At 44.4% G+C, this 14,414-nt stretch overlaps 1 protein-coding gene across 2 annotated transcripts in view; it reads left to right on the forward strand.

Annotated features, from left to right (window-relative positions):
* Positions 1-14,414, forward strand: part of adck1 (aarF domain containing kinase 1) — a 490,953-nt gene that overhangs the window by 35,473 nt on the left and 441,066 nt on the right. For both annotated transcript variants that reach the window (XM_078234382.1, XM_078234384.1), the window contains exons 3-4: positions 6,606-6,742; positions 8,853-8,936. In XM_078234382.1, the coding sequence (XP_078090508.1) occupies positions 6,614-6,742; positions 8,853-8,936 (213 nt within the window). In that variant the 5' untranslated portion in view covers positions 6,606-6,613. The remainder of the gene's footprint in view (positions 1-6,605; positions 6,743-8,852; positions 8,937-14,414) is intronic.

A 14,414-nucleotide genomic window follows, 5' to 3' on the forward strand; every position in this document is an offset into this window, starting at 1 on the left:
TGAACACCCTAATACTGCAAGCCCTACCAGTTAATGTTTAACTAGAGGGCATAGGTTTAAGGTGAGAGGAGAGAGACGCGAAAGGGTCCAGAGGGGCAATTTTTTCACACAGCGGGTGGTGAGTGTCTGGAACAAGCTGCCAGAGGTAGAAGTAGAGGTGGGTACAATTTTGTCTTTTAAGAAGCGTTTAGGCAGTTACATGGGTAAGATGGGTATAGAGGGATATGGGCCAAATGCGGGCAATTGGGATTAGTTTAGGGCTTTTAAAAAAAAGGGCGGCATGGACAAGTTGGGCCGAAGGGCCTGTTTCCATGCTGGAAACCTCTATGACTCTATAACTCTAAGAGTTGACCACCAAGGCACAGGCCATTATCTCACGAGACGGAAGGTTACTAATGACAAAAGTGTTATCTAGCTGTTTGTGGTGTTTCAAGCTCCCTATACTGTGTTAATGCTGCTGCTCCCACTCTCTCTGTGCAGTAGCAGCACTCCTGAGTGTTAAACCTGGTACTGCCCAGATCTGGTGCTTCGGCTGGGAATGGTGCGGTACCTGATGGGAATGGCACGTTAAAGCAGCCGAGCAGGGCCTGACCCTGTTGAGAGCTGAAACATGAGCCTTGCAGGTTACATAAAGGATATTCCGCCTCGTGTTAAACACCCACTGGATATCAGTGGGTCAGAATTCATTTCATCTTATCAGCACTTACCCAAATTGACCAGTTTTGCTCAGATACTGTGTGTATTTGTGTACATTTGTTCACAATTATTTCATCGTTATGGATTGAATTAATATTATTTAATTCAGCACCGTGTTGGAGTTGGAATATCATTAGTTTCCAAGTTGTTCTGAGATGGCGCGAGTGATGTTTTTTGACTGCAGCCCATTCCGGTGTATTGAGAGGTTGCCGTGGTACTGACTGTTAATCGGTAAGAATGTGCTTAGTGCGCCCTCAGATCGGCGCATTAATCCGCTCTGTGACTGGCAGGGGCTGGGCGTGGCACTAATCCCAGGTGATAGAATAATCCCCTCATTAATATTCTTCCTGGGTCATTTTAGGTGCGGCACAGTGATTAACACTGCTGCCTCACAGCGCCAGGGACCCGGGTTTGATTCCTGGCTTGGGTCACTGTCTGTGTGGAGTTTGCACGTTCTCCCCGTGTCTGAGTGGGTTTCCTCCGGGTGCTCCGGTTTCCCCTCACATTCTGAAAGACGTGCTGGTTAGGTGCATTGACCCGAACAGGCGCCGAAATGTGGCGACTAGGGGAATTTCACAGTAACTTCATTGCAGTGTTAATGTAAGCCTTATTTGTGACTAATAGAACATAGAACAGAGAACAGTACAGCACAGAACAGGCCCTTCGGCCCACGATGTTGTGCCGACCTTCATCTGAAACCAAGATCAAGCTATCCCACTCCCTACCATCCTGGTGTGCTCCATGTGCCTATCCAATAACCGCTTAAATGTTCCTAAAGTGTCTGACTCCACTATCACTGCAGGCAGTCCATTCCACACCCCAACCACTCTCTGCGTGAAGAACCTACCTCTGATATCCTTCCTATATCTCCCACCATGAACCCTATAGTTATGCCCCCTTGTAATAGCTCCATCCACCCGAGGAAATAGTCTTTGAACGTTCACTCGATCTATCCCCTTCATCATTTTATAAACCTCTATTAAGTCTCCCCTCAATCTCCTCCGCTCCAGAGAGAACAGCCCCAGCTCCCTCAACCTTTCCTCATAAGACCGACACTCCAAACCAGGCAGCATCCTGGTAAATCTCTTCTGCACTCTCTCCAGCGCTTCCACATCCTTCTTATAGCGAGGTGACCAGAACTGCACGCAATATTCCAAATGCGGTCTCACCAAGGTCCTGTACAGTTGCAGCATAACCCCACGGCTCTTAAACTCCAACCCCCTGTTAATAAAAGCTAACACACTATATGCCTTCTTCACAGCTCTATCCACTTGAGTGGCAACCTTTAGAGATCTGTGGATATGGACCCCAAGATCTCTCTGTTCCTCCACAGTCTTCAGAACCCTACCTTTGACCCTGTAATCCACATTTAAATTTGTCCTACCAAAATGAATCACCTCACATTTATCAGGGTTAAACTCCATTTGCCATTTTTCAGCCCAGCTTTGCATCCTATCTATGTCTCTTTGCAGCCTACAACACCCCTCCACCTCATCCACTACTCCACCAATCTTGGTGTCATCAGCAAATTTACTGATCCACCCTTCAGCCCCCTCCTCTAAGTCATTAATAAAAATCACAAAGAGCAGAGGACCAAGCACCGATCCCTGCGGCACTCCGCTAGCAACCTGCCTCCAGTCCGAAAATTTTCCATCCACCACCACCCTCTGTCTTCGATCAGATAGCCAGTTACCTATCCAATCGGCCAACTTTCCCTCTATCCCACACCTCCTTACTTTCATCATAAGCCGACCATGGGGGACCTTATCAAACGCCTTACTAAAATCCATGTATATGACATCAACCGCCCTACCTTCATCAACACACCTAGTTACCTCCTCAAAAAATTCTATCAAATTTGTGAGGCACGATTTGCCCTTCACAAATCCGTGCTGACTATCCCGGATTAATCCGCATCTTTCTAAATGGTCGTAAATCCCATCCCTAAGGACCTTTTCCATCAATTTACCAACCACCGAAGTCAGACTAACCGGTCTATAATTACCAGGGTCATTTCTATTCCCTTTCTTAAACAGAGGAACAACATTTGCCACTCTCTAGTCCTCCGGCACCATCCCCGTGGACAGCGAGGACCCAAAGATCAAAGCCAAAGTCTCTGCAATCTCATCCCTCGCCTCCCAAAGAATCCTAGGATACATTTCATCAGGCCCAGGGGACTTATCGACCTTCAGTTTATTCAAAACTGCCAATACATCCTCCCTCCGAACATCTATTTCCTCCAGCCTATTAGCCTGTAACACCTTTTCTTCCTGAAAAACATGGCCCCTCTCCTTGGTGAACACTGAAGAAAAGTATTCATTCATCACCTCGCCTATCTCTACTGATTCCATACACAAGTTCCCACCACTGTCCTTGACCGGCCCTAACCTCACCCTGGTCATTCTTTTATTCCTCACATAAGAGTAAAAAGCTTTAACTTTTTTTTCACAGTTTCTCTGAGTTTCCCTATCCCTTCCAAACTCCGTCCTTTCCCACTTTGCTGAAATGTTGAGGGGTCTAGAAAGAGCAGGTAGGAGGCTGCATTTCCCTTGGTTGAGGGGTCCGTAACCAGGGGGTATAGATTTTGGGTAAGAGTTTAGGGGGAATTCGATGGGTTTTTTTTGGTTTCTCCCCGAGGTGGTGGCCATTTGGAGCTCACTACCTCAAAGGTTGGTAGAGGCAGAAATCTTCACAACCTTTAAGTATTTGTAGGATTCGGCACTTCAAGTCTATATCCAAGGCTGTGAATCAAGAGCTGGAAAGTGGGATTAACCTGGATGGCTTCTTGTTGGCTGGCATGGACAAAGTGGGCTGAATGGCCTCCTCCTATCCTGCTGTAAATTTCTGATTCTATGAGGAGGAGGCCATTCTGCCCCTTGAGTTCTACCGGTCTGCCACCAGATGGTGGCTGATCTTGACTTCATCTGCTTTACATAGAAACATAGAAGATAGGAGCAGGAGGAGGCCATTTGGCCCTTCGAGCATTCATCATGACCATGGCTGATCATCCAACTCAATAGCCTAATCCTGCTTTTTCCCCATAACCTTTGATCCCATTTGCCCCAAGTGCTATATCCAGCCGCCTCTTGAATACATTCAATGTTTTGGCATCAACTACTTCCTGTGGTAATGAATTCCACAGGCTCACCACTCTTTGGGTGAAGAAATGTCTCCCTCACCGCCGTCCTAAATGGTCTACCCCGAATCCTCAGACTGTGACCCCTGGTTCTGGACACCCCCCCCACCATCGGGAACATCCTTCCTGCATCTACTCTGTCTAGTTCTGTTAGAATTTTATAAGCCTCGATGAGATCCTCCGTCATTTGGTTCTGTAACCCATAAGGCATTGCCTTTTTGAGGAAGGGAGTTTCAAATTTCCACGACATTTTTGTGTGAGGAACTGACATCGCCCTGGAATGTTCCGGCACTAATTTTAAACTTTTGCCCCCTTGTTGTGGACTTCACCCCTCCAGAGGGGAGAGCTTCCATCCACCCCATCAAATCATTTAATCAGGGAAAACAGCTATGGGCAGCTCACACATCCTCGTCCATATGTGCTGCTGGTGAGTATTTATTTTTGAGGGTCATCACTTCATGTCTGACTCCAGCTCAATATATTTCCAGTGCTTCAAAACCGTGTACTAATTTCTCACCGTTCCCCTTCACCTGTAGTCTACAGCCTTTTCAAACTCAAGTTTGCCCATTCCCCAATTATTTCCTCCTGCAGTTCTTTTGAACCTTTGCTGGTTCCTGTGCAGTGAACCTTGGCTCTTCACCTGGGTTTCCAGCCTTTCAAAGATTTGGTGTCTCTCTGCTTCCAGAAGGCAGCTGCCGCCATTTTCCACTGTAGCTTTCACACATTTCTGTTTTAAGAACCAGTTGCGACGATGTTTCTAAAACGATCGACAGAAATAACAGCCGCTCTGTAATTGCAGGTTTTATCAATTTTCCTCACTTTAGACGTGATCACGAAACACGTTCTGCCTTTGGGGGCGTTGGTGCTGTTTGAGTTGGCACAGCTAGCACACTGCCTTGCACTCGGGATGTTAGATTTGTCACATGGACGAGACGTTGCTCTGAGGCTCCGTGTTTTCTCGGTTGGATGTAGTCGGTTGGTTTGGTGCTGTTCGAGGAGGAGTGGGGGGGCGGGGGGGGAGATTTCACCCCATGCACTTCCCAACATTTACCTTAACGCTGAGAACTTTGTCACCCATCAAATTGCTGTTTGTGGTACTTCGACCATGAAGCAACAGGAACTACACTTCAAAATCACTTCACTGGCTTTGGGTCATCCTGAGGATGTGAAAGACACCATATAAATGCAAGACCTTACTTTCCCATGACTCCACGCCGACTCTATAGTTAAGAAAGCTCACCGATGCCTCTACTTTCTCAGAAGACTGAGGAAATTTGGCTTGTCCGCTATGACTCTCACCAACTTTTATGGATGCACCACAGAAAGCATCCTTTCCGGATGTTTCACAGCTTGGTATGTCTCTTGCTCTGTCCAAGAATGCAAGAAACTACAAAGGGTCATGAACGAAGCCCAATCCATCATGCAACTCGACCTCCCATTCATTGACTCTGTCTACACTTTCCACTGCCTTGGAAAAGCAGCCAGTATAATTAAGGACCCCGGACATTCTCTCTTCCACCTTCTTCTGTCGGGAAATAGGTACAAAAGTCTGAGACCACGTACCAACCGACTCAAGAACAGCTTCTTCCCTGCTGCTGTCAGACTTTTGAATGGACCTACCTCGCATTAAATTGATCTTTCTCTACACCCTAGCAATGACTGTAACACTACATTCTGCACTCTCTCCTTTCCTTCTCTATGAATGGTATGCCTTGTCTATATCGTGCGCATGAGACAATACTTTTCACTGTATACTAATACATGTGACAATAATAAATCAAATCAAATTTATATCCTTTTCAGAGGGCATTTAAGAATGAACCACATTGCTCTGGGTCTGGAGTCACAGGTAGGCCAGACCAAGTAAAGACAGCAGATTTCCTTCCCTAAAACACAGTGGTGAACCAGTTGGGGTTTGTTTTGACAATCAACAATGGTTTCATGGTCATCATTAGACTTTTAATTCCAGATTTTTATTGAATTCAAATTTCACCATCTGCCGTGGTGGGATTCAATCCCGGGTCCCCAGAGCATTAAGTTGGGTCTCTGGATTAGCAGTCCAGTGCCAATACCATGACGCCACCTCCTCCCGATAAGTGGTGGAAGAATCAATCCAGACTGGTCTTTTCGGTTCAACACAGTAAGAGTTTTAACAACACCAGGTTCAAGTCCAACAGGTTTATTTGGTAGCAAATGCCATTAGCTTTCGGAGCGCTGCTCCTGCTCCTTCCTGAAGGAGCAGCGCTCCAAAAGCTAATGGCATTTGCTACCAAATAAACCTGTTGGACTTTAACCTGGTGTTGTTAAAACTCTTACTGTGTTTACCCCAGTCCAACGCCGGCATCTCCACATCATGACTTTTCGGTTCAAGCCAGTTTATTTGAAGATATCTCCTCCATGAGATAACCTGCATGAAGCTCTCCCCCAGAGTATTCCAGCTGTCTGTATTTGTCGGACAATCAATGTCACATGTTTAGCTAGCAATTCCCTTAACAAGGTGATTGCCACACACGGTGATTAACAGTACACTGACAGATAGTGCCTATTGCACACGAAGTGAGGGGTGGATAGAGGGACATCTGGGTCAGTTCTTGTTTCCTGTATCAACCTTTACAATAGAACCAGAGGTGGGAGTGGGTGTGGGGGTGGGTGTGGGGGTGGGTGTGGGAGTGGGAGTGGGAGTGGGAGTGGGTGTGGGTGTGGGATGTGCTGAGATTTTGATTATTTTCTATCCCATTGATGGAGATTAATTGAAAGCCCTTCTTTTTTTTAGATCCTGGGATGGCAAAGTGGTTTCTGAGGATTGGAGCAGTAATTACAGGAGGGTTAGCGTTGTCTGATTTCTATGTCGCCTCCCATGTGGACCCTAATGACATTGCGTTTGTTCGAATTGTACGAGCTGTGGCCACTGTAAGTAGTGTTAGTAAAATATAAAGTTTGTACCAAGTTTTCCACACAAGCTTCCTCCCACTCTACTCCCTCTCACCTGATCAACATACCATTCTGTTCCTTTCTCTCTCATGTACTTATCTAGATTTCTCTTAAATGCATCCAATATATTTGCCTCCACAATTCTTGCTTGGCAGCTGGCTTCACATCCTGCCTACTCACCAGGTAAAGAACTTTCACCTGAATTTCCTGTTGCATTTGTTAGTAGCTGTTTCTTTTATTCATTTGTGGGACAAGGGCGTCGCTGGCTGGCCAGCATTTATTGCCCACCCCTAGTTGCCTTTGAGAAGGTGGTGGTGAGCTGCCTTCTTGAAACGCTGCTGTCCACATGCTGTGGGTTGACCCATAATGCCGTTAGGGTGGGAATTCTGGGATTTTGACCCAGCGACTGTGAAGGAACGGCGATATGTTTCCAAGTCAGGATGGTGAGTGGCAAAGAGGAACTTCTAGGTGATGGTGTTCCCATGTATCTGCTGTCCTTGTCCTTCTAGATGAAAGTGGTCATATATGATACAAGCCTATTTTCTGTAATCTCTCCTCATACTCTAACCCTTTGTAATATTCTGTTCAATATGTGCTCCACTTCTATCATGATTGACACTTCCTTACTAAGGTATGTTGCCCAGAGTTGTACTGTACACATTATTCCAGATTTTTTTTAAATTTTAAAACTTATTATTGTTACAAATAGGCTTACATTACTGCAATGAAGTTACTGTGAAAATCCCCTAGTTGCCGCACTCTGGCGCCTGTTCGGGTACATTGAGGGAGAATTTAGCATGGCCAATGCACCTAACCAGCACGTCTTTCGGACTGTGGGAGGAAACCGAAGCACCCGGAGGAAACCCACACAGACATGGGGAGAACGTGCAAACTCCACATAGACAGTGACCCAAGCCAGGAATCGAACCTGGGTCTCTGGTGCTGTGAAGCAGCAGTGCTAACCACTGCCACCAAGTCTAGCCAGGGCTTTGATTAGCTGTGGAAAAACCTCTCCTTTATATTTTGTCCCTTGAGTTATTAAGGCTTTATTCCATGAGCTTTTTTTTTGAGTAATTTGTGTACATGGAGCCCTAGGCATCTTTGGATCCTCACTGTTCCTAACTTTTCACCAGTTAAATCACACCTGAATTTCTCCCTTCACAGAACAAAATGGAGGATCTTGCATGATCCGCATTGAAATCGCTACAGTTTCACCCACTCGTTTAATTCATCAATGTCTCTTTGAAAATTTTGTTTCCTCATTTACATAGCTGACTATACCACCAATCTTTGTGCCGCTGGCCAACTTGGATAGGTTGCGCTCCATCATATTACCTACATCATTAATAAATATAGTGAATAGTTAAGGTCGTAAACACAGATCCTTGTGGGACACCACGAGCCACTTTCTTCCAATGTGACATTATCCTTACCCTGTCTTCTACAACCTAATCAATAACCAGGTCAATAAGCTGTCATGAATTGGCCTTTTAATTGTCTCCAGAGTGTTGCCATGCAGATCATTTCACTCCAGTGGACTTCAGCCACAATTTCATTGTAGCAGCTATGCAATCCTTTCCTAGGTTGCCTGTAAGCAATGGAATTGGGAAACACTGGTGTGATGGTATTAAAATGTAACACCTGTAAATTTTAAAGAACCTTCCTTACAGGAAGGGAAAGAGGAAGGAATTGGTCTCACACTTCCTCCTCTCACCGCTCCCCCAACCACCAATCTAGCTGCCCCTGTGAATCTACCAAGTGGCCTGATGAGGGGCCTAGGATTAGGACTAAGATACCTCAGTAAACATGCTAAGATGATGTGGAGATGCCGGCGTTGGACTCGGGTGGGCACAGTAAGAAGTCTCAACACCAGATCCAACAGGTTTATTTGGTACCATGAGCTTTCGGAGCGCTGCTTACCTGAAGAAGGAGCAGCGCTCCGAAAGCTCATGATACCAAATAAACCTGTTGGATTTTAACCTGGTGTTATGAGACTTCTTACTATGCTTGCTAAGAGTAAGCACTGGAGTATTGAAAGCAGTAATAAGTCTGTTGAAGAACCTTTTTGTTTTGTGATTTTTACTTTCAGACTGCAATCATCAGTTTTGACTACATGACCTCACTCAAGAAGGCAGAATATGGGACGGAAGAATATGAGACTGTCAAATCACAGGTAAGTCCAAACTTTCGTTGTTGACTGTGCCTGTAGAATTGTTCACTTATCTGTGACTTCTTGTATTTGATTTAAGATGGTGAAGAGGTTTAGCTATGTGGCTACATGTTTATTACCTGTGGGTCTACTCTTGAACAGAGGTCCAGGATTATCTGGGGATGAGAGGTGGTAGGGGTGTAAAGAGGGGAAATCAAAGGGAATGTTGGCAATGGGTTGCTCTGGTTGCTCCTCCTGTTAGAACCATAGAAGTGCATACAGTGCAGAAGGAGCCCATTCAGCCCATCAAGTTTCTACTGACTCCTCGAAAGAGCATCTCACCGAGGTCCACCCCTGCTATCTATCGCTGTAACCTCACATGTTTACCATGGTTAATCCCCTAACCTACACTTCCCTGGACACTAAGGGGCAATTTAGAATGGCCAATCCACCTAACCTATACATCTTTGAACTGTGGGAGGAAACTGGAGCACCCAGAGGAAACCTATGCAGACATGGGAGAATGAGCAAACTCCCCACAGACAGTGACCCAAGTTGGTTGCTTTGAAAACAGCCTTGACAGAGACTTTGACCTAGAAGTCCATCACAAAAAGAAGAGGTTTGTGGGGCTGGTGGAGGTCACATCATCAGGATCCTGTGATTAAAGTATTCCTCTGAAAAATTCCTCGGCTAAGTAGAGAGGAGCAAGGATTGTGAGGGCTTAAATGTTGTTTGAAATGGGACTAGATAAAGCAGAAACGTATTCCATGTACATATGGGAAGGGGTGGGGGGAGGGAATATGCTGTGTCGATCATTTTTTCAGGGAGCTATCACAAGTACAATGGGCTCAATAACCTCCTCCTACACTACATGGCAAAGGAATGAGCTAATGGGATACCTCATTTAGAGATCAAGTACAGGTACAATGGTCCAAGTAACTTTTCATACTACCTAAACCTTTTGATTCTATCCTATGAGCCACATCCATGGCTTGCATTTCCACATGGGATAAAACGTGCTTTATCAAATAGTTTGATTTGTATGGGATTGGAGGAGGAAGTTGTAAGTTATCCTGATCCTGGATAAAGCGCAAGGTGTTTCCAGATGCCTGGACTATTACCACAATGACGGTGTGAGATCTGAAGAGGTGGTCTTGCAAAAATCTGGTTCATAATTTTATAGGATTTAGAATATAACTTTTGGTTTGGGCAATTAAACTATTTAAATGCAAGATAAATGGAAACACCTGGTTGAGAAATTGGTATGCATTGCAAGTGAATGCAATTCAAACAAGCTTGGTGCTAATTACAATTAAAAGCTAATATATGTTTATCTTACAAAGTCAGAGGTAGTGGTGTGAAAGCGATAAACAATCTTCTATCTTAGCTTAACGGAGCTAGGATGTCCATCCTTACTTCAATAAAATATTTAAATTATGTATGTAATTCCCAAATTAAGACAAAGTGGGGCAGTTGGTCAACAAAGCAATTCCTTGATGGGAACAAAAATTCTGGAGGAAGGGCCGACCAGCAATTATTCTGATGGGTTCCAGTATCAAAATGTTGTTGATGGTAAAATAACTAGTTTACGTTTCTGGTTGAGAGCATCCCAAAGCATGCCAAGTTGTCATGGAGATGGACTTTGGTGGATAGTAGGTGCCTTAGTTTAATTTAGCTCGGTTTTTCTCACAGAAGACAGTTTGCAGCCTTGGTTTAGTGTTGACTGCAGCTCACTGAGTTGAAAAAAACCAAAAGAGATGAATGTTAGTCAGGCCGACACCTAAGCAGAGTAAATATTAACTTTATCAGTCACTGCGTGGAATGCAGGCAAGAGCTTGAGCTTAGTTTGGAATTCGTGAGTGGAAAAGGAGCTGGCAGATTGGCACCAATTTGAAACTAGAGGAAAAATCTACAGAGGTTCCTCACAGAGCCTTGTGGCGGAAAGCAGTCATCAGAGTTAGCTTGGATGGCTGTGTGAAGGCTGTTGGCTATCTGCTGGCAACCAGAACGAGTAACGTGTGCAGTCACAAGATCTAAAAGAAAAGTCAGAGGATTGCTTAGCCAAAAAGCTAATGGAAGGACCCTCATAAAATCTTACTTCGGAATAGCTGGAACACGGAGGAGAATCATGAAAGTTAATTCTGGGTGGCTGTGGCATACCTTTGTGTTGGTCCCTAAAGAAGTGAATGAACCTTCAAGATTCTTGTAATGTATAAGGGAACTCTTGGGTGAAGTAAAAAGCAGAACTGAGTTCATAATATAACTAGTTGTAAACTATAATGCTTTTTGATTCATTCCTTTTATATACAGTAAAGTGTGTTTTCATTTAAAAAGCATGAAATGTTGCGGCAAAGTTCTTTGCATTGATCACCGGCAGTTCAGATTTCTCTTTAAATGTTAACAGTTCTGAGCAGGATTGTAACAATGGATTCATCTCGAAATTTCTAAGTTCTGTAAATAACAAGGCCGTCTATGTCAAGCACTCCAGACTTTGACTTGCGCTCTTCCCCCCACTCCAGCTTTCAATCTTTTTACAAGTACCATGTCCTTGCTGTTTCACAGGCTTCAGCTACCGTATTGCATCTCATTCAAGTGGCCTTTTGTTTATTTGCTCATTAGATGTGAGCATAGCCAACATTTATTGCGTCACGGATGCTTTGAAAGATTCTTTCCCAGAGTCGCCTCTGAACAATGTATTTGTGTGTGAGTGTGTACATTTTATCCTTGGAGCGAGTAATCCAATTTAAAATAACCCAGCAGCAAATCCTTTTTTACTAAAGGGAACAGTTAATTTCACCCGATTGCTGTGGAAGCTACTTAAGAGAAGATAAAGTTACAAACACATACATACATGCAAAGATTTCAAATTAAAATAAAATGAGGATTATAATCATGACTTAAATTCAGTCTACTTTGGTGCAGGCCTAATATGTTTCAAAGTCAGGAGGTTGCATTGTCTTAAGCAAAGGTTTCGACATTGGACGGAATGGTGGCACAGTGGTTAGCACTGCTGCCTCACAATGCCAGTGACCCAGGTTCGATTCCCGGCTTGGGTCACTGTCTATGTGGAGTTTGCACATTCTCTCCATGACTGCGTGGGTTTTCTCCGGGTACTCCGTTTTCCTCCCACAGTCCAAAGATGTGCAGGGTAGGTGGATTGGCAATGTTAAATTGCACCTTAGTGTCAGGGGGACTAGCTAGGGTAAATGCATGGAGTTATGGGAATAGGATTGTGGATGGGATTGTGGTTGGTGCAGACACGATGGACTGTAGGATTCTATGATTGTGGAGTTGCCTCTGCAGCTGTGATGGCTTCCCTTATCAAATTGCCAGAGGTTGCTTTAATGAGTGGGTTGATTAGGCAAGTCTACATGGGCGAGAGATTTCTAGCTTTGCAGGTGTGGCACTTTTATCTGCCCAGTTATTTACAGCAGATTATTAGCTGTTTCATGATGGTCTCTCTCCCTCTCTGGTCATTGCAGTGTGTTGCAAAACCCCACTGATATGTGTGAAAGTCTTTCAACCTGAAACACTGGTTTCTTGTGGTGCCTTTTTTTTGGATATTAGCAAGAAACATTTGCGGAAACAATGAGAACTCAGACCTTTATTTCGTTAAACAAACCAAAAGTATTTATTAAAATAGAAGTAATAAAACACTACAAAGAACAATCTTATACTTTGGCAAATTAACAGTAAGCACTTCGTCCCTCAAAGACTGAAAAACCAAAAGTATCTGTTTCCCCATAATCTTAAACCCTGCTGAATCCTCATTTCCCAAACAACAATTGTACATCTATTGATCAAATCTAGCCAGCGATTACCACACCGTACACTCTAAGTCACCAGGACTTGGGAATGATCTTCGGTTCAGCAAAGAAAGCAATCTTTTGTACCAACTGGCTTTTTGCCTTCAGCTCTCCATCTCTAGCTGGGCTTGTTTCCTGAAGATGGTTGGCTACCCTGCTTTCTCTTTCTTGCTGCTGTTTTTTCAACACCTCTTCTGTGTCTACAATGCTTCCTGGCTCACAGCATTCTGACTAATTGTATCAACTGCAAAGTACACCTGTTCTATATTTTTTCCTTTTCTCTGAGTTGCTGCCCAGATATGGTTTACAAATTACATGGCAGTTTGATTTTCATTTTAATAGCATCCTGGCATTTTGTGACAAGTGGTAATTCCATTACAGTTATCCAAAGTCTCCTTACCCCCTATACTGATCAGATGGGTCAAGGTGGCTCACACTTTGCTGTGGCTTTTTGGTTAATGTTCTTTCGTTTGGAGGGAAAGACCATGAAGTCAATGGGTTTCTGTTTACTCTTTTGGAACACTCATTGAATTTTAAAATATATGTGTGAGGATGTCTTCTCTGTCTGGCTGAAGGAGTTCCAGCTTGAATCTACAAGTAAATCATAGAATCCCTACAGTGCAGAAGGAGGCCCTCAGCCCATCGAGTCTGCAATGAACACAATCCACCCAGACCCTATTCCTGTAACCCCTCATATTTACCCTGCTAATCTCCCTGACATAAAGGGGCAATTTAGCATGGCCAATCGACCTGACCCACACATCTTTGGACTGTGGGAGGAAACCGGAGAACCCGGAGGAAACCCACACAGAGATGGGGAGAATGTGCAAACATGACAAAAGCCATGTGACCCTCAGAATCCGTTTTGAAAAGCACTCTTCAAATGCAGTTCAAAGTCTTAAAAATGTAACTTTTAGAATAGTTTTCTAAAAAGTGTAATATCATAGCTGCTACTGTAATAATTACCTAACCCTGTTAGTCCTTGAGAACAGTAAGAAGTCTCACAACACCAGGTTAAAGTCCAACAGGTTTATTTGGTAGCACGAGCTTTTGGAGCGCTGCTCCTTCATCAGGTGAAGGAGCAGTGCTCCGAAAGCTCGTGCTATCAAATAAACCTGTTGGACTTTAACCTGGTGTTGTAAGACTTCTTGCTGTGCCCACCGCAGTCCAATGCTGGCATCTCCACGTCAGTCCTTGAGAAGGTGGTGGCGAGCCACGAACTTGGGGCACTGCACTCTGTGTGGTGTAGGCACCCACAGTGCTGTTAGGAAGGGTATTCCAGCTTTTTGACCCAGTGACAGTGAAGGAATGATGATATCTTTCCAAGTCAAGATGGCTTTCAAGAGGAACCTGCAGATGGTGGTGTTCCCATGCACCTGTTGCCCTTGTTCTTTTAGATGCTAGGGGTTTCAGGATTGTGAAGTGCTGTTGAAGGAGCCTTGGTGAGTCACTGTAGGGCCTCCTATGGATGGTACACATGTGTCATGGTATACTGGTGGTGGACGAGGTGAATATTCCTTCATGAACTTTGATTTTTGAATGTCAATGGTATAATGAAGAACGGGGCCCACAGAGTGAAGCTCAATCATGCATCTGTGTGCAGGAGAATTCAGATAGTGATCTGGGGCAGCACTGTGGTTAGCACTGCTGCCTCACTAGAGGATTTTCACAGTAACTTCATTGCAGTGTTAATGTA

Source organism: Mustelus asterias, chromosome 18 (assembly GCF_964213995.1).
Source record: "Mustelus asterias chromosome 18, sMusAst1.hap1.1, whole genome shotgun sequence".
Lineage (NCBI taxonomy): Eukaryota > Metazoa > Chordata > Chondrichthyes > Carcharhiniformes > Triakidae > Mustelus > Mustelus asterias.